This window comes from Eublepharis macularius, chromosome 17, assembly GCF_028583425.1.
Source record: "Eublepharis macularius isolate TG4126 chromosome 17, MPM_Emac_v1.0, whole genome shotgun sequence".
In the NCBI taxonomy this organism is placed as follows: Eukaryota; Metazoa; Chordata; class Lepidosauria; order Squamata; family Eublepharidae; genus Eublepharis; species Eublepharis macularius.
The window spans coordinates 21471215-21492339 of record NC_072806.1 but is presented as its reverse complement, the minus strand read 5'-3'; the positions used below and the strand labels follow the sequence as shown (position 1 = coordinate 21492339).

General features: G+C 46.2%; 1 protein-coding gene across 2 annotated transcripts in view; it reads right to left on the bottom strand.

Moving 5' to 3' along the window:
* The window catches only part of AP2B1 (adaptor related protein complex 2 subunit beta 1), a 95810-nt gene that overhangs the window by 73466 nt on the left and 1219 nt on the right, over positions 1-21125 (bottom strand). For both annotated transcript variants that reach the window (XM_055001285.1, XM_055001286.1), the window contains exons 2-5: positions 14012-14069; positions 10296-10401; positions 9690-9825; positions 7754-7999 (exon numbers count right to left, since the gene is read on the bottom strand). In XM_055001285.1, coding sequence (XP_054857260.1) covers positions 7754-7999; positions 9690-9825; positions 10296-10401; positions 14012-14048 — 525 coding nt within the window. In that variant the 5' untranslated portion in view covers positions 14049-14069. The remainder of the gene's footprint in view (positions 1-7753; positions 8000-9689; positions 9826-10295; positions 10402-14011; positions 14070-21125) is intronic.

Below are 21125 nucleotides of genomic sequence, written 5' to 3'. Positions count from 1 at the left end.
GATTTCTTCTCAAAACACAGAAATGTACCGTGTATGTGTGTGTATACATTGATATTCACTCATACGTACACACACAAACACAAAATGTATTCTGTAACAGCAACTCACTTTTGAAACAGAGCACTTCAAATGTGCTTCGTGGACTCTATAAAAAGACCTGCTGCTCCAAGAAGGAATAGTCCAAGACCCTACTGGGCATTCCTAAAATACTCCAAAAGTTATACAAAAGTGTCAGTTGATTGCACACACACCCTGCTTCATAAACAAACCGGTGTCAAGCAAATCAGGCCTCAAATGAAAGGCCTTCCTTTGCTAAGCTGTTTGTCCTTGAAACCAACTAAGGAGAAATCTGGCCTCAACTAAGCAGTCCTGAAACCCTGAGCACGTTGACCTAGAGAAGGGCATTCCACCCAGCCTCCTTTCTGGCCTTGCTCACAAAACACCCTAGTATTTTGTGGCGGTAGCAGAATATTAAGATAGCATTTACAGAGCAGGTACAAAGGGTTTTGTTAATGTCTTATTTTTATCTGTTTAAAACTGAAATAAGTACAGAAATGCTCAAATGGCCCAGGAAGCCGTCTATAGAAAAGAACCGCGGGGCTCTTTTTGGATTAAATGACAGTGAAGATCCCACAGTAAACGAAATGTTCTCCATGGCAGGAAACAACAAGTTTAACCATGCTTACAGGCTGCTGAGACAAAGAGACCCTAAAAGTTAATCACTTTATAAACATCTTCTTGCTATACAGCCTCACAACATCCCTGTAAGGTAGGCCAGTATTTTGACCCTCCCCCCCACATATTGCAGATGGGAGGCTGAGACCAAGACCAAGTAGCTGGCCACCTAGGGAGTTTGTGGCAGAAGGGAGAATGGAATGGGAGAATAATAATTTGCAGCGCACCCCAAAGCAGCGTTTAAGCAAATGGGTTTTGAAGGGTGTAACTCTGCTTAGGTTTGCATTGTTAGACACCCCCAAAATTACACAGATAACCCACTCCATGGTGGCCTCTCTTTAGGTATGTGCCGACCCCTAGAATTCATCCAGTGAGCCCCGTGCTGCACCCAAAGAGTGCAGAACTAGACCGGCTAGGCTTCAGTCTGCCAAGCTAATTCTTAATCTTGCCCATCTTCTGGGGAAGTGATCACATGGTTCATCCACTCCATTTTATGCTTCCAATTACCTTGTTAAGGGGAGTTGCAGCTTAAGGTACAAGTGACTGGACAGTCCAAGGTCACCCACTGAAGCTACACAGCACTACAGGGATTTGAACCCAGGACTCCTGTCTCATTTACGGACCTTGGTTGCCAAACAGCTGCCAAGTAGTGGAAGGCAGGGACGATTTGACCACCACAGCACTCAGTACTTAATGCTCCCCTGCCTGCAGCTTTTCCTCTCCTACCTCCTTCTCCAGGCAATGTTTCCAGATGTGCATCATATGCATACCAAGAAAAGACAACCGAGGAGGGATTTAGTTGCAGGGGAAGGGTTAAGTGCCTGCCTCTTTGCTTGCCATGGCTAGCCACATAGCTCCACCTGGAGTCACTCTGTTCCCGTCTGGAGAAATTCAGCACCAGAAAGTGGTCAAGTGCTGCCCCCTGGTGGTTCAGCAGCAGCAGAAACCAACACAGTCTGGTAGTAATGCCTGGGACTGGTGTGGAAGAAGGCTGAATTCCAGACCAGTTCTCCACTTTCATCAGCCACCTGGGTATGCAGTTTCCTCCAGGTAAGCAGAAAGCTTCTGTGGATTGCGGATGGTCCCACATTGTTGCATGGCTGGCACACGGTCACTATTACAGAGAACAAGCTGTGGACCTGTTAAGAAGGGGAGGGGGGGACAATTGGGAAATCTCCCCTAACCCAAATCCCCCCCTCCAAGATGCTTTTAGGAGCTTGAGCAGGCCACAACACACCCCTTAATAAATACTCAGTTGCCCTCAACATTCCATGATTCAACTCAGTTGTCCTCAATATTCCATGCTTCCTAGAAGGCAATGAGCATGCTCAGTGCTCATTTAGCCATTCTTTTGACCTCTTCTCTTTACAGATATTTTCCTGTATATCTGGGGAACTCCCCAAGTATCCACTACCCTCCTACTGATAAAGCATTCCACCCTCAAGCTTGATTTTTGAAGTAAAAAACTGGGATCTTGTGAGGAACTGGGGGAGGGGTGATCCAAAAGTCTCCCTCCCACCCACATAGTGGGAGGCTTCTGAGTTCCATGGCTAGGTCACTACCTTTCTCCTTATCACCTAGTCTTAAACCTAAGCAATTTATGTTCCAGCACAATTGCCCTGGCAGAAATGAGACATACGCATATCTCCCAATCCCTTCATTCCAGCATACTGAAAAGGATAGAGCTCTGCTCCATTTGTGGTCATTGGGAGGGGGGGGGGACATTAATTAGGATCAGAAGAAGTGCTTTTTCCCTGATCCCAATCAATCCTCTTTTTTGAAGGGGCAGGGCCTTTCTAAATTCACGAGGCTTAGATCTTTTAAAAGCCAACAGCCATCCTGAACTGCTGGGGTAGGATTGGGGTTTGAGGGTATATGTCTCGTGACGCGCATCCTGAAAACCTAATTTCCCCCTCCAGGATACTTATAAACTATCAGGGAGGCGAGCAGGCCAATTTCTCCTCTACCTTCTGTTTTCCCTTGATGCTCAGCTGCCCTCAAGCGAGCATTTTTTTTTTAAAAATTCCAAAGTACAATTTTCCTGGGAGCTCCTCCCAAGCATTCCCTGACCTGGATAGCCCAGGTGAACCTGATGTTGTCAGATCTCAGAAGTTAAGCAGGACTGGCCCTGGTTAGTAACTGGATGGGAGACTTCCAATGAAGACCAGGGTTGCAGAGGCAGGCAATGTTACTACTACTACTACTACTACTACTACTACTACTACTACTACTACTACTACTACTACTACTAGTAGTAGTAGTAGTAGTAGTAGTAATAATGACAACTACAACAACATTTGATTTATATACCGCCCTTCAGGATGACTTAACACCCACTCCGAGCGGTTTACAAAGTATGTCATTATTATCCCCACAACAAAACAGCCTGTGAGGTGGGTGGGGCTATCTGGGGAACTCCCCAAGTATCCACTACTTGGGTGGGGCTAAGAGAGTTCTGAGAGCTGTGACTGACCCAAAGTCACCCAGCTGGCTTCAAGTGGAGGAGTGGGGAATCAAACCCGGTTCTCCAGATTAGAGTCCTGCTGCTCTTAACCACCACACCAAACTGGCTCTCTGGTAAACCACCTCTGATAGTCTCTTGCCATGGAAACCCCAGCAGGGGTCGTCATAAGTCAGCTATGACTTGAGGGCACCACACACACACTACCAAGTCTGTAGAACTCCCTACCTTGTCTGTGTGTGGCTATACTTCTCTGCCTGACCACACTCGGCCATCAACTTAGCAATTAGAAAGGATGATCTGCAGAAATGTTTGGGCTGAATTCAAAGAACCCTAACACCTTTAAACAAAATGGGGGGGGGGGTCTAAAAGCACAAGCTATCCCAACAACTCTACACCTTCCTATCTCACTTCCAGGGCTGATGTGACATCACAGCAATTCAACCAATGACTAAACAGGGCTCACAGAGATAACAGCCAATCTGTGCTTACATTTCAGAGAGTACATCAACTGGAGGCAGGGGGAGAGCTGTTTATTTTTAGCAGAACAGCTATTTTCCAGCTAAATATTTATGTAACCCTTTTTTCCCTATGGCTTAAAACAACATCCACCCAGAATCCTGTTTGGCAACATCACATCTTTTTGTTGTTGTCGTTGTTCCTTTTTACCTGCAACCTTTATGATAGATAAATAATTTTATTTTTAGAAAAACACGAAAGGACGTTTTCCTTCTGCTCCCTTACTGCAAGAGACAGTTGCTTTGGCGGGAACGTGGTGTCTCTGAGACAACATCAATATTCATGCAAGGACGTCTGCACAGGACTGCCTTGGAAAGATGCCCACCGAGAGCCAGACGGGCATCTAATTTTCTAACAAATGAAGGGTGGGGGGAACACCAGCAAATTAGAGGCTAGCAATGCCAGACGCCTTAGGCCCGGCTGTCTCTGGAATGCCTTGGGGAGATCAATCCGAACTGTCAGTCCTGCCGCTCACAAGTCAGGAAGGGCTCTGGTGTAGGAAGGGCTCGCAGGGAGACGTGTGCTGTTTCCTCTGCTTCAGTCCCCAAAGGCAGGGCAACTGCAGGGATCACGAATGGTGGCTTCTGCTGCCACCTGATTTCATCTCGAGAGCGGCATAGCACTTCGTGCACTAAACTAGGGTTTCACAGATCCGGATTCCTATCCCCATTGGCAGGATAACTTGCATTTGATCTTTTTCTCTGTGTTTAACCAACCTCCAAGGCTTGAAGCGAGTGTACAAAGTGGAAGAAGGGCCTTGTATGGGAGTGCAAGCTTCTTTGAAGAAGGGTGGGATAAAAAACCAGGGTTGCACCTATCTGTAACTGCTGTTCATCGAGTGTTCTTCTGTGCAGGCACACATCGGAACTGCGCATGTGCAGGCTGGCCTGCGCATGCACAGTTCCTATGTGGGACTGCACAGAAGACACAATGATGAACATGACAGATTGAATGCAACAGTGCTCGAATGCAACACCCGAGCCTGAACAGCCAAGACTGGTCGCTGCAGCATGGGGGTTTTATCACTGCTTGGCTCAGTTTTTTGCAGTTTATAGTGCCAAAGTATTTGGTGGACTCTTGGACGTTTTCAACTGCCTGATCACCTTGGCAGTTATCACTGGAAAATGGGATGTAATAAAGCAGTTGATAAATAGATGATAAATGAAACGGAGAGGTGACAGAACGAAAGCCAGAGAGAGTGGGAGGCGGGGAGAAAAGAGTCTGGGGGCCTCGGCCACAGTCTTCACCCGGGGGAACACAGAGAAGGGCACGTGCATGAGCCAGCTACGTGACACAACCTGGGAACTCTCAGGCTCGCTGAAACCCATGCGGCCAGCTCTGAGCTTTTCTCAGCACGCTTGCAGATGGATGAACTCACCATGTGGCCAACTCCCCGGAGACAGAAGCGAGATCGATGATTCTCTCAAATCCCCTTTTGGCTCCAACAACTCGTTTAACCTTATTAAAACAAGAGCCCTGGGCTTTTGGTGGCTAATCCAGGCACAAAACAACTCAGATTATTGATCTGCTGAGCCCAGAAATAATAGAAAAGCTACTCCAGGAGACAGAAAGCTACCCAGGAGGGGGCTGCTGATGTTGCTAACCCAGACAGACTTGCCTCCATACGGCATTGTGGCTTTTGCAGGGAACAATCACCAAGATGTCCCAAATGCAATCATGATAACCAGGGCTCATTTCGAGGGGGAACGCACAGGAACGCAGTTCCGGCAGTTCCCCAAAGAGGTCACATGTCAGGTGGCCCCGCCCACCTGACTCTCGGCCATTTTGGGCCCGTTTCAGCCTGGATTGGGGCTGAAACAGCCTGGATCGGGCCTCTGACAGGTGGTGGATCACTCTCCTGCTCAGCAGCGGCCCGATCCTGACCATTTTGGGCCCCTTTTTGGCCGTTTTCAGCCCCTTTTTGCCATTTTGGGCCCAATTTTGGCCCTGAATGGCCAGGATTGCGCTCAAAACAGCCAAGATAGGTGATGTCAGGGGGTGTGGCACATGCAAATCAGTTATGCTAATGACACACTTCTGGTGATGTCAAGGGGCGTGGCATATGCTGATGAGTTATGCTAATGAGTTCCTCCAGCTCTTTTTCTACGAAATGACCCCTGATGATAACGCTATTTTGCACCCCTTTCAAACCAGCTTGAGCCATGTTCCCTTCAAAGAAAAATCCCAACAGACTTGATTCTCCAAAGAAACGTTTTTGCCAGGAAGCCTCGAATTCTACAGCTAAAAGCAAAAACAAATCAAGGCTGCGCATCTTTTGTGCTGCAAAGAACAAGTTGCGTGTCCAGGGTGCAGGACGTGCATCAATTAAGTCGTTTCTCACCTCTTCCGTACACTTTCTTCAGCCATCATCATTGCTACATCTTTAAACTAGAGTCCCACTACATTCAGCAGGGCAGCAAAATGGGGCGACCCACAGACAAAGGTCTTGGGTATCTGTACATTTGGAGGACTCTCCAGATATGCCCGGGGGGGGGGGGGATTACAAACAAAAAACCAAGATGAGAACCGAGCATGCTCATTGCCCTCCAGGCAGCACGGAATGTTCAGGGCAGTAGAACAGCAGTCAAAGCAGTGGCATGTGGCTCTCTGGAATGCCACGTGCGGCTTCCTGAGCACAGCGACCCAAGGCGGCAGTTGCCCCATGTTTTAGACCTCCCGGAGGTGCAGGACTCAAGCCAGGGTTGGAGGTAAATGTGGCTATTTTGGTTGATGGTAATTGCTGAAGTGGCTCTCTGTGAGCTGTGGATTGAGGATCACTGAGTTAATGAATACAAGAGAGATGAGGATACTGACTCATTCACATCCCCAAGAGTTTAAAGTTTCTGGGAGGAGCACATCGTTTAAGAGAAACATCCCTATTGTTTATCCTCCACCAACCATGACTGTGCAGGACACTGACTTGTTTTTCTATTTTACATCATCTATTCTGGGCATTGCAAATCAAGGGGAGAGGGCAAAGAGTACGCTGGGCACTGGAGTCTTCGTGCCACTGGAAATTTTATTCAGCCACCTGTACGGCTTTGGAGATTTCAGCTGGCATTGCACGAGAGTAAAAATGAGAAATTTGTTCCTTTTAAAAACAAATAACCCTTCAAGCTTCTCAGGAAACTGAATCTTGCTTCCAACTGTCCCATTCTATGGGCTTTTCGCATTCCTGCTGAATCACAGTGTAAACACAGCCCTGGTTCTGACTATGTTTTCAATCTTAGCTATACAGCCCTAAGGACTAGGAATTAAAACATCAAAACTGGGAGCCTCGTACGGTCCTGAGAACAGATTCTTACAGACTTTTTGTGTTTACTATCAGTGTGTTTGCTTGAAAATCCACGGACAAGATACCAACAAACAAGGGCCAACAGAGGACCACAGGCAGCTTGGCCGCAATTCCTCCCCCCATCAATTCCTTACCCGACCAGAGTAAGCCTGGATCCCGAGCAACAAAGGGCAGAAGCAAGAGTGTCCCCTAATCCTGTTTTTACTATTTCCTTCCCTTTAAAAACCCTACCTAACCCAAATGAAAATTATGGTGATGGTATACTGCATCCTAGCTTCAGTCACCTCTTGACCCATGTGCAGTTCCCCAACCCACCGGCAGAAGAGAAATGATCCATAGAGGTGTCTGGGGAGGAATTAGTCCTCTGCCGGCCTCATCTAACCCTGCCAGGCTCCCACCAGATTCACATGAAAATGTATTCCTGAGCTCTCTTATACTGAACCATAACCTTGGTGCACACAGCCCAGCGCTGTCTATTCAGGCCCAGAAAATGCTGTAATCAAAGCTTTATGTGGTCTACCAAGGGCCCTGGCCCTTGCCCAGAAGGAAGCGTGTCCATACCAATCTGCTTTCTACAGTTAGAGCATCTAGCCCAGAAATCTCAATGGCTTTCCAAAGCCTCGGATGGAGGTCTTTCCCAGCCTGGCAACCAGAGATTATTAAGTGAAGGGGCTGGAGAAGGAACCTGCAATTTCCTGTATACAAATCATGTGATCGATCGCTGATCACCAAAATCCAGCAATACCTCCTGTCATTCCAACCTTACTCCAAGGTGGAGTGTTCAGCAGAATGGGGTACATTACCATGGGGTTGGAGTCCGCAATGAGATCGCGCAGAGAGTCTAGGAATCCTTGGTCTTCCACCATTTGGGCATTGATGTCGTGTAGCTTAGCCACGCAGACGGCTGCGGTCTTACGCACGTATGGATCCTCATCCTTCAGGCATTTGCGCAGCGGCTCACACAGGTACTCAGTGATCTTGTCCACACGGATACATCCCATGGTGCGCACTGCCAGAGCACGGATCAGAGGGTTGGGATCCTCGCAGTCCTGTGGGTAAGACGTAGGCAAGCATAAACCAGTTTTGTTCAACCCCACACTGGGTATTTTCTCGAAGGACAGCAGTGCTCAAATCTCTCCGCCAGAACTCAACGTCCCAGACAACTTCAACTGCCCTTTGCAAAATACTGGCAGTTTCAGGTGGGTAGCCATGTTATTTTGCAGCAGAAGAGCAAGATTCGGGTCCAGTCACCTTAAAAACCAACTAGATTTCCAGGGTATGAGTTTTCGAGAGTCAATGCTCCCTTTGTCAGATACATGGAGTGGAAAAGGGTAGGCGTCAAAGACTTTAAGGTGCTACTGGACCCGACTCTTGCTCCAAAATACTGGCAGTAACCCACCCAAAGAGTATCGCGACTACCTGATGTGAAGGTGACTGAAAACACCGTGAAGGGTTCTGCAGACTGCAGTGGCTGCAAATCCGATTTGCTCAGTTACTGTGATGTCACAACATGTTCAGAAAAATCATTGCAGACAGCAAGGGGGCAAAAACGGAATGTCAATTAACATTGCTGCAGCTGCAAGGGCAATGGAAAATTAAGAGGGCTGGAGGAGAGACAGGCCCTCCAAAAGGGTTTTAGAGAAGATGGGGCAGGAGCGAGGGGCTGGATTTTATACACGGGTAAGAAATGCATTGCAAGCCTCTCGGTAAGACTATCCTATTTTGGCTTTATTTCAGAGAGGTGGTGATTTGTCTTGTGGTACACCATCTTTGTATTTTACAGTCCATTATGAACGGAAAAAGTGTCCTAGTTTTTTTTTGCAAAAAAAGAGAGTCTCAGCAGCATCAGAAAGCAGAATAATAATTTTCTCCCCGTGTCATTTTTGCTGTCGCTGGTGTAACTTAGCAGCTGGAGATGGATGGCTTGGCAGTGTGTAAAAATGGGCTCCCTCATCTTCATAGGAGGAGGAGAGGGGAAGCGGGTTGCAAGAGGAGGTACGCTCAGGAAGCAGAGGGGATGGAGAAGGGTGTCTCGATCTGCACCCAAGCTTACAGAAACGGCAGTGACAAGCTCCAGCCAGGCTGGGACACCGCAGAGTGATGGCTCCTAAAGGGATTTATTTCACACTCTCTGAAAGGGGGGGGGCGTATTTTTTAAACCATCTTTTTTTATAATCAAAATAAAAATAAATAGCAAGCATCATCCCAGCAAAGGGGACTTCCTTCCTTACACAACTTGTCATCCCGACAGTGTTTATTTGCTGGATTTTTACCATGCTTTTCAGTCAAAAACAAAGTCTGCAAATGGTTTGCATCAATTTAAATAAATAAGATGCCCACTAAAATATTGATCTTGCCGTTCCTCCAAGGATCTCGAGAGGTCATACATGGATCTCCCCTCCTCCATTTTATCCTCACAATAACCCTGCAAGGTAGACTGGGCTGATATTGAGGGAGAGAGCCTGGCCCATGGCCACCCAGCGAGTTTCAAGGCTGATCGGGCATCTGATCCCAGGTCCCCTCCTAATCTATTGTGCAATTCCACACCAGCTCCTAAGCAATGATCTCAACAGAGGGGTGCTTGGAGAAGGAGGTTCACGCGAGGTCGCATGTATGATGTTTCCTCTTCTCCCTCTGGCCTTACTGATGGCAGCTTAGAGGAAGAGAATGCACAGCTGGTGCTGGGGGTGACAGCAGAGCTGCCAACATAAATGCACTGAAGGTGCAGCTCCAGGTTACCTTCACAAAGCTGTTGACCGCCATGATGGCCATGTCCGGCTGGCTTTTGGCGTAGTTCATCAGGTAGAGGTAAACCAACTTCTTCAGCTCCAAGTTGTCGGTCTGCATGCAGTTCACCACATCTGGAAAAAGTGAGCTAGAAAGAAGAAAAGATCGTTGGGGTTAAAGCAGCAATTCTGCAGGACACCCAAACACCATCTCATCCATACGTGAAAGATATCGCCAAGGTCGCAGGCATGGGATCTTTCCTTGCTCTGCTGACCAAGACTATTCTAATAAATACTGGGAGCTGGATCTGGAATTTCCTGTAGGCAAAACGTGCCATGCTCAGCTACTGGTCATAGGCTATCCTTCCCAGGCTTTGAAACCTTCTTCCATTTGAAACTGCACCCTGAAAAGGGTTTATGGGGGGGGGGCACCAAAGGATTCTACAAACCAAGGGGTCCATCTGCTCCAGCACTCCTGCTTTCAACACCTTTCGGAAAGTTCATAAGCAGGGCAAGAAGGAAGCAGACCATCCCAGCTCTCTCTATCCCAGCTCTTTTTCTGGAAGGTGCTCCGGCGTCTGGGATCATATCCGCTAGTTTGCCACTAAAAAGACGTTACCTGACATCCTTCCCCACAGTCATGGCAGCAATGACCTTCTTCACCGCCTCCTTTCTCTTCTCCTTCTTCTCATTGTTGAGCTCGGCTTTCAGTTCAAAAATCTCCCCTGCAGAAGAAACAGGCGGAGCTCAACATCAGTAGGGGGAGAGGGTGGTTGAGCAGTCTGGGAAAACCAGCACAGCATCTCAAGGGCTCCTCCGCTGACACAGAGGACTTGTCTCTCAGCAGGGGGCAGGCCCCCGCAAGCTTGCCATCAGAGCCATGTTTTTCTTCTGTCTTACTTATATCCTGACCTTGAAGTTGGTGCACATGGTAGGTTAGACTGAGAGAAGAAGGGGCCCAAGGGAAATTTGAACCCAGGTTTCTCAATATGGTAGCCAATACCCTACACTGGTGCTCCACTGTTCTACTGGAAATCCAAACATTCCTGATCTCTAACCTTGGTTAAGAGTGTGGGTCGGGAGCAGGCTGTGAATTTGCAATGCCCCTGCCTTCTTCCTTTCCCTTTTTGTATTCCCCTTCCTGATGATCTGAACAACAGGTCAGTGCCATTGTGAAACCACATATCCCACTGGAATCAGTATTTGGAACCAGGGCTTGAACTCGTTTTGGAAACCCTGGTTCAGAAGGAACTGGGTTGGCATTAACTCTAGTTAAGGTAGATGCAAACAAAGCTATTAACCAGACCTTTGGGGGAAATGGAGAAGAAAGCTCCTTTATTAAGAAGGGAACGACTAGGAAGAGCAAGTGGGCAATCTCATGGTCCATTCCTGATCTCTTAACCATTTTGTGTGTGTGTGCGTGCGCGCAAGTGTAAGTAAGTCAATAGATTTAAAAGCCTTTGATCAGTGGAGAGCCAGTTTGTCGCAGTGGTTAAGAGCATGAGACTCTAATCTGGAGAGCCGGGTTTGATTCCCCACTCCTCCACTTGAAGTCAGCTGGGTGACCTTGGGCTAGTCACAGTTCTCTGGAGCTCTCTCAGGCCCATCCACCTCACAGGGTGTTTTGTTGTGGGGATAATAGTAACATACTTTGTAAACCGCTCTGAGTGGGCATTCAGTTGTCCTGAAGGGCGGTATATAAATCGATTGTTATTATTGTTGTTGTTGTTGCTGTTGTTGTTGTTTTAAAGGATCATTTGGCAATTGTGACAGCACAAGACATAAGAAAACTGATTGTTTAACATCTATATGCGCCCTCTTGCCCAGCTTGTGCAAAGCTTCAGTTTTGAGTATCACCAGTACACTGATGACACCGTTGTATCTGTTGATGGGCCCCAGAGGACACTTTGATAGAGTGATAAACAGCTACTAATGATCCCTGGCCCCAGCGACGCCCGCCTAGCATTGACCAGAGCCAGGGCCTTTTTGGTCCTGGTTCCAACCTGGTGGAACACTCTGTATAATGAGACCAGGGCCCAGCAGGATTTGTTATCATTCCGCTGGGCCGGTAAGACAGAGCTGTTCTGCCAGAACTTTGGTTGATGCTGGATAGGGCCCTCACCAGTCGAAATAGAGTAGAAGGGGGGGGGGCTATTAGAACATCCACCTCTAAAAAAGAAGTCTCCTTTTTCTTTAATTATTTTTCAGTGACAGAGGGATATGGATTAATGAATTGTTTGTGCTGCTTGTTTGTTTTTAAATATTTATACAGTATTTATTATGTTTTAAATTGTGCTTGTAATTTTAATGTCTATAAACGTGATCCTCCCTGAGCCTGCTGGTGCGGGGAGGGCAGAATACAAATTTAAACAAATAAAATAAATAAATACATAAATAAGATTCTGACTACACAGGAAGAGAAGCAGTTAAGCGTACTGTCAAACAAGTCGCTGAAATACTGGAAAGCCATACGGTAGCTGGATTGTGCCACCCAGCAGGCAGAAGGGAGGAAATGTGATTATCTCAGCTGCCGAGAATAAAAGACGGCAACGGATCTGAGAATAGCAGAAGATGCACTAAAGAAAGGGATTTCTTAGAGGCGAGGACTGTGAATGCAGCTTGAAAAAAAATTACCAAGACAAGGTCCAATGAGTGAACACGCCAGCTTGTCAAATCAGGCCAGTATTTAAAAACCGAGCAACTTGAGGATCGACCTCTTCAGAGATGTTCTTGTGCCAAATGGCAATTTTAAGGAAGGCCCGACCAGCTGAAAGGCTGGTGCCTCATTTGCGTCTCCCAGTCATCTTCCTTAATGGACTCCTGGCAGCATAGCAATTCACAAATGCTGGAGGATGCCGGGAATCTTAATTACCCAAGAGCGAGAAGTCAAAAAGGAGAAGTGGGTTTTTTTGTTGTTTTAAGACAGTCCCTGATGTTGCAAAGAACTCTTTCAGTAGAAAGAGTGTCAGAAATCTAGGCAAGGTAGAATCACCAGGATATGAGAGACAGAATTGTGTAGTGGTTAGAGCAGGTGGGTCAGCAACCTATTGCTCCAGATTCAAATGTGGCTCAATATGAAGCGGAAGGAGGATATTTTAAAAAAAGAAAATGAACCCTTTAAGTTAAAGTAGAAAAAAATTTAAGGCCAGAAGCACCTTAAAGACTAGCAACATCAGATTTCATGAGTCAAAGCACACTCTGGATGACAAATTTTGCTGGTGTTTAAGTGCTAACGGACTTGAATTTTCTTCTGCTACTACAGGTTAACACAACTATCCACATTAAGTTAAGGTATACTAAAGGGGTAAGTGGAATGCCAGAATATGTGAAGGGAATGGCAAAGATTTTTATTGGACTAAAGGGATTCTTAGAAATGCTTCACAGAAAGGGGAAAGAGAAGGGTGAGCAGTTGCCAGGAATTCAAGCTTGAACCCTGCACAAATCTATGTCAGTGCACTAAAACGCTCGTACAGGATGCTCCGGGGTATGTTTATTACTTATTACAAGACCTCATATTTGTGCCACTTCCTAATAAAAGATTCACAACTGCCAGTGTTTGGGCTGCAGAAATGTTATGAGTTATTAAACATGTCAATTACCAGTAATGTTAATTTGCATACTTTCAGGTATGAAAACAGGCTGTCTAATCTGATTCTTCCTCCATATCTTATTGTGAATTCTGATTAAGTTTGGCTCCTTGATTATAAAAGGTTGCAGGCCCCTGGATTAGATTGTCAGCCAGGTTCAAATACCCTCTTTATTATGAAAAGATTTACTGCACTGGTTTCAATTCCTTCCAACCAGCCTCTATTAGGGTGCGACTAACTTATTGCCTTGTACTTGGATGGAACAAATTATCTACTCCCAGAAGGCACTGCCTGTTCCGTCTCTGTGAGACTCTGCTCTGACATTCTTCCATCCAGTAAAGGGACATGTAATTTACACAGGGGCAGAGATCCTCTAAAGATATATGATCCTCACACCTGTTAAAATCAAACTTTTAAGGGTATAAGTATGAAATCTGCCTCTAAAAGATCCAGTTTTCAGAAATGTGGCAAATGTTTGAGATAACAAAATATTGGGAAATATTGATGTGCAGGCACATAATAGTAGGAAGAAAATTGGTCACATTTTCCATCAGTTTCTAGACCTCATGATTATGAAAAAATGCTCACCCCGTGCCACCCCCACCCGAATTCTCAAATCTCCACTCTGGATGAGAGGGTAGCAAAGCAACAACACAAGCAGACAGAATTCATGTCTTGGAGAAAGCCTTTCAAATGCTGCCCTTCCTCTACTGTCCGCAAGAACCTCCAACACTACACAAAAGCTGACCTTTTTTATTGGTGGTGAAGTATTTGGAGTCCGTCATGATTTTGATTTCTTCTCACACCTGCAAAAAAAATAAATGTTTTAGCTAAGATGTGCTTCCTTTAACAAGCAATGCAGGAGAAACAGAACTCTGGTTACTTCACGCATTAGCAAAGTGAGATCATCAGTTGTTTCGTTACACACTTTTTCAGGGTGCGAATGCCGGATCAGGCCAAATATCCCTCTAGCCCAGTGCTCTGAAAGGGACCAGCCAGATGCCTCTGGGGGTCCTCGCAAAGTAGGATGACGGACATTTCTGTGAATTCTGCAGAGGTATCTAATTCCGCAGGTTCCCCTCTTAGGTAAGCAAATTGCTACTAACAGGCCTGCTATCACTCTTAAAAAGCCGTGGGCTCTTGGGCCTCCAAGCCTTTTGTGGCAACATATTCCAAGCTGTGATTGTAAGATAATAAAATGACAGACCACAGAGTAGAGGCACACCCGGTTAAGGTGCTCCCCCACCCCCACCCTCACATCCCCAAACCCAAACCAATGAAAAGGCGAAGCAAAGGGCTCCCAAGGGTGGAGCAATTTCCCTACAAGGAAGTACCAAAGAGTTTGGGGCTTTTAAAGTTTACAAAAGAAACGCTGGAGGGGGAGAGGGAGAAAAGGTGAAAAAATAGTTTATAAAATTACACATGGCATGGAGAGAGAAAAACAGATTTTCTCCCTCTCTTACAATACTGCAACATAGGGGCAGCTGATGAAATTGATGGGTAGTACATGAAAAACTGAGAGAAGGAAGCACTTGTTCAACACACAGCACATAACTGTGGAACTCACTGCCTCATGACGCTAGCTTTAAAGGGGAAGGAGACCAATAAATGGAGGTGGAGAGCTCCACCAGGGGTTATTAGTCACAAGGGCTATGTGGAACTGCCATGTTCAGAAGCAGTATACCTTCAAATAACCACTGGTGGTTGACAATAAGGGGAAGCATCAGCCTCCGTGTCCAATTTCTAGACATTCAGGGAGTAGGTAGAGAGTACAGCTAGACATTACTGGAAACAGCATGCTGGGCTAGACACACTTTGGTGTCTTTCTTCCCATGTCAGCTAAGGATAATATAAAGAAAGTGAGGGAGGGAGAAATACAGTCATTCCTTTAAAGCTGGCATACAAAATCTGTGAGGGTGCAGCATACATTCAGTTTTATCCAGGTGGGAAGAGGAAGTTGCTACCTATCTCAGAATAATACCTTTCCTCTAACGCTGTCCCTGCCAAATTCTGAGCAGAATACAAAATCGTTAACACAGGAGACGTGCCAAACATATCTCTGGCAGTCTTCTTAAACTGCATCTCAGGCACACTCTAGAGATAACAGAGCTTTTGCATTGTAAAAAGCTTCGTGCTAAAAATTCTGCCAGATCTGGTATGCACACATGTTTGGGCATTCAGATTCGAAGAGTCTGAGAACTCCTCCTTTCTTGATTGAAAAAGGTAAAGGAAGCCTCAGAGCTTGCAGTGAAGATATGGTCAGAAGGGAGGCAAACAGGGAAAATAGATTAAGGAAACAGGCTAATCTGCCGCCTCAAAAGGCCACACAGAACCTTCTTGGCCCCTTGTGTCACATGACCCTTACAGAACCAACAGCTGCAATACCTCCCTTTGACCATCTATAGGGATGGCGCTAAAGTACAACGGAGAGCAGGGCAAGCCGACAGCTCCCTCCTTTGGTGAGCTATCAAAGGGGCACAGAGTGTACTTTTGCTGACAGTTGCCCAGTTTCTCCTGAGGAAACCTAGTGGTTTGCCAGTCTAATAAACGGGTCAGGAATCAATGTATTTAATAAACATAAACACTGTTCTCTCCATTAAAAAATTCCCAAAGCAGTTTCCAGGCTCCAATAAAATCCAGCTTAGATGTAAGACAAGATTTTTAAAAGATACAGTGAAATAGCGGCACCAGGATATGAATTTGTATACATATATACTGTCAACACACACACATATACAGTATCTCAGTTGGATGCTGTTAGATATCTTTTACTTATATATTAGAACAATTTATCTAAATATTCAAATCAAAAAGAGTCCAGTAGCACCTTTAAGACTAACCAACTTTATTGTAGCATAAGTTGGTTAGTCTTAAAGGTGCTACTGGACTCTTTTTGATTTTGCTACTACAGACTAACACGGCTGACTCCTCTGCATCTAAATATTCAAACAGCTAGTGTAAACAGGGGAAATAAAGACAAAAATAAATGCAAAGTGTGTAACTAACAAAAATTGGAAACAAACGGAAAACTCAGGAGGAAGCCAGGTTTTAATCTGGAGCTGAAATGTCAGCTGGCTAAGTGCTCAGTGGATGGATACCAGGAGGGCTTTCAGTAATTGAGGCACCACAACCGAGAAGGCCCTGTCCTCAGTGAGCACCCATTTCATCTCTGAAGATGGAGGCAAGCTCTCAAAGGAAGGTCGCAACGAACAGGCAGTTTTCATCCAAGGTTCTTCTCTGGGCACCAAAATGGGGACTGCAGAAGAGCGCTAACTCCTGTATCTTGAGCTGGAAAGGAAAATTCCTTCAAATGTGGATGGTTCCCCACTTGCGTTATAAGGGGAGAACTACCCGCTGGCATTCTCTTTTTTGTATCGCTCTGTGGGTCTGGAGCTCATTAATAATAATAAATAACAACAACATTTGATTTATAAGTCATCCCTTCAGGATGACTTAACACCCACACAGAGCAGTTTACAAAATATGTTATCATCATCCCCACAACAAAACACCCTGTGAGGTGGGTGGGGATGAGAGAGCTCCAAGAAGCTGTGACTGACCCAAGGTCGCCCAGCTGGCTTCAAGTGGAGGAATGGGGAATCAAACCCAGTTCTCCAGATTAGAGTCCTGTGCTCTTAACCACTACACCAAACTGGCTCTCAACACCAAACTGGCTCTCATTGGGGTCCACTTCCTTGCATTCCAACCCCACTCCTCAATACCACGGAGAATGAACTCAGGAGGTGGCACAATTCAGAAATGCTACTCTCCTCTGGGGCAATTGTGCAGACAGAGGCAGCACAAAGGAAGGGGACCTGGGCAGCAGAGAAATGGTGCCATCTCAACCATATACCCATACATATGGCCCATTTTTATCCTTGAAAGCACAAGCCACACTCTGATACAGGCCTACTGCTGCAACATTGCAGCTAAGCATTTCAGCCCCATTTGAAAGGGGACTTAACAGACTGAAGAAGCAGGTGCTAAAAAAATGACATCAGAAATGTATATACTGCTTTCCGGAAGAGGCTTACAAAAATCTGTAAGAAGCTTCATAAAATACAGTCATAAAAAATACAGTAGAATACATCTAGACACGAGTCAGGGCCTAATATTAAGAGAGCAAAAGCAGCCACAAAGTGCAAGGCAAACCCCACACATTTTACATATTTCTTACCTATATTTTTCACAGTCCCTCTCTGTCTTTGCTGACTAGCCTTCCTTATACACACACGCTCCACCTCCCTTGATAGATCCAGTATGCTTCTTCTTGCCCCCATTCCAAGGAGCTCTGAGTGACGTCCATGGTTCTTCCTTCCCCATTTTATCCTCACAACAACCCTGTGAGGTAGGTTAGGCTGAGAAAGCGAAGACCCAAAATCACCTGACAAGCTTCTATGGCAGACTGAGGATTCATACCTTCCCCCACCAAGATCCTAGTCCAATCCTCTAACCACTACACCACACTGGCTCTCTGCAGAGACTGAAAGAAGCGCACCCTCTTTCCCTCAATATGAGCATCATGGAAGAACCCTCGACCAGTCAGCTGCACTGTAGCCACCTCTTTTGGCGCAGTAAAACGGGATGGGATATCTCATCCTTGCCAGCTTCTGCCCCCCAAATCAGGACACCCCTGCCTTGAGTCTCCATGGAATGAGCATCTCCTACCCACAACAGGACCTTTCAATCCACCCCCACTATCCCATCCTGCATTTCTCATCCATCCCACCCCCTAAGCAACTATATACGAAACCTGGCACATGACCACATTTCCCTGCTGCTTATTTAACTTCCACTATGCATCTGCACGTGTGCTTTCCACAATAATATGCTGGGCTGCCCTCGGATGCCGAAGCTCACAGGCTCAGTTTTACGTCATCCGACTGTCCCATACCATCAATCACGCCATTGTCCTTCAATACAGCCGTAATTATTAACAACAGCCCACAGAAATGTAATTAGAGTTGGGCGCAAGGAAGGAAGGAAGGCCCAAGTTCTCTGAACTTATCATGTAGCACTTGTGCCCGGCGTAAAAAAGAAAACCGTGTTACCTTCGTGGCTTCAAACACGAGAAACTAGGGACAGTGATCAAATTAGCAGGCCCTGATTTCACTGTCGTCTCCATATGGGCCTTAATGATGGTAAATGAGATTTTAAAAGGCAGGATGGCTTCCAGACACAAGGCTCAAAAGGGTTCGTGGCCTGCGATATTCCAGGCATCAAAACACTCCTAACCTGATTTTGGCTGCAATTTCCAGCAACAGAAAACCAGTATACAATCATAGATCCAGAGGAGTTAGCCGTGTTAGTCTGTAGTTGCAAAATAGTAAAGAGTCCAGTGTCACCTTTAAGACTAACCAACTTTACAGTAGCATAAGCTTTCGAGAGCCGCAGCTCGCGATGCATCTGACAAAGAGAGCTGTGGCTCTTGAAAGCTTATGCTACAATAAAGTTAGTTAGTCTTAAAGGTGACACTGGACTCTTTACCAGTTTACAGTGGTGTCCTCCAGATCAACCAGGCTGCCCATCCCTGAATGCCACAAGACATGGATGACCTGCTGCACAGCAAGGCAGCAGTCTCTTCCGTGCTCCCTTGTTTCCGTATTTACTGTGGCCCACCACCTCTCCATACTCATCTATTACCCAGTGCGGCAACTGCTCCTTCTTTCCTGAAGATTATCTATACAATTTATTCTCCACTTTTCTCTCCAATGGGGTCCCAAAGCAGCTGACAGCATCATTCTCCCCCCTCCATTTTCTCTTCATGAGGTAGGTTAGGCGGGGGGTGGGGGGAGAGGAACTGGCCTATGGTCACCCAGCAAGCTTCCAAGGTAAAATGGAGATTCAAACCAGGGTCTCCTAAGTCCTGACTGATAGTGTAACCATTATAATAACATAATAATAACAGTGTGTTTATATACTGCCCTTCTGGACAGATTAGTGAACAAAGTCAATGTTATCATTATCCCCACAATACAGCGGGGGAGCTGGAGCCGCCTGCAGAGCTCATGGCAGTAGTGGGAGTCGAACCAGCAGAGTGCTGATTTGCAACCCAACCACTTAACCACTATGCTACAGCAGCTCTCTATACCATGATGGCTGTCCAGATTGATGTGGCAAACCACATATGCCCAACGGAGCTCCTCAAACTGTCATGAGAGGCAAAGGTTTGGGAGGCTTACTTCTCAAGAAACATGCACAGAGTTCTGCCGTGCTGTAAGTATGGGTTAATGGCTTCTCAACACTCATTTGCATTCCACTGTGTTGTACAAAATGGATACCCCACCCTTTTGCCCTCATAAGGGTCACCGAGGGGGCAAAGAGAAACATACATCAAATAATCCTATTTTAAAAATAATTAAAACCAACAAAATCTACATCATTAAAACAATTAAAACCAGACATAGGATATGGCAACATAAAAAACGATAAAACGTTTGGGAAGGAAGGCGGGATCACTGAGGGATCACCAAACAAAACAAAGAAGTCTTCACCTGCTAACGGAAGACAGAAACAGAAGGAGACAGACAAGTCTCCTTGTCTGATGCCATGACCGAAAAGTTTTGGTGCCATGACCAAGAAGGCTCTGTCCTAGGTTGCCACCACCACCCCCAATCCCAGAAGGTGGGGTCACTCAAAGGAGGGGCTCTGAAGATGACCTTAGTGGTGAGGTAGATTAATGGGTAGCTGTGGTCCCAAACCATACTGGGCTTTAAAGGTCAGCCCCAGCACCTTGAAGTGTGCCCCAAAACAGACTGGAAGCCAGTGCAGATGGGCCAAGGAGGAAGAGAGAGTGTCCCTACGACGCATTCCAGTCAGCATCCTGGCTGCAGAATTCTCCACCATGTGAAGTTTCCGAACAACATACAACACGCTGCAGAAATCTAATCCAGATTTCTCTTCCGCGTCGTGGCTGAAGAGAGGTCAACTGGACCACTTCCCCTTATCTATTGGAGAGGACACTGGACTCTAATTCATTGGAGAGGACGTATGAAGGCTTTACTCCAGATCATATCTTACATCAAGAGTAAAACACAGAGACTAAGCGTGAACAGAATTAGCCAGTAAGAGTTCTGCCAGAACCCAGACAGAAAAGGTGGCCAGAAGTGCACCACTCAACCGCGCAAGCAAATCTACAAGGCTTGACCACTAATTGCTACATAAGACATTTGTGAAGCAGCAGCAGCCTAAAGGAGGAGGAGAATCTCCCCACAATGTAAAAAAGGATTCTTTGCCTAGTCACCCAGAGGCTTCTCTTAAGGCACCCGAGAGGAACAGGCCACCATGGCTGGAATACGCCCTGCTGAACACTTCCTTTCGTAAGAGCCCTTCGAACTCTGATTCTAAGGTCTTAGGAAGAGAAAGGATGGTTAGACCACCCACTGTGAGCCCCAGTTCCTAAAAACTCAGATGAAATAAGAGGAGAGGAGAGCCAGAACGCTATTTCCAGACACCTGACAGGATCCAAACACTGAAACCCTAATTCGCCCTCAGTTATCTCATTCAGTGAGAACAGGGAATAAAGAAATCTGGGGAGGGGGGGAGTGGTTGTGACTGACAAGCCGGTGTCGTGACAGCAGCTTCCAGATCTATTTGACTGGGGTGAAAATGCCAAGCCTGTGGTTTCTAATCTTCCCCAGCAGATTTTCGAAGCAGGGCTGGAGTCCTTTGAGCAAGCAGTGGCATGTCTAAATAACACATTTTTCAAGCCCGGAGAATTGATAGGTCAAAATCTATCTTGGCATGAGTGGAAACCTGATTAAGAAGGTGGCAGAGATGTGGAGCATTCGCGAGGGAGGGGAAGGGGGAAAAGATTACAGAGCAGGGGAAAATCCCAAGTATGCCCAGTATCTAAAGCTTTT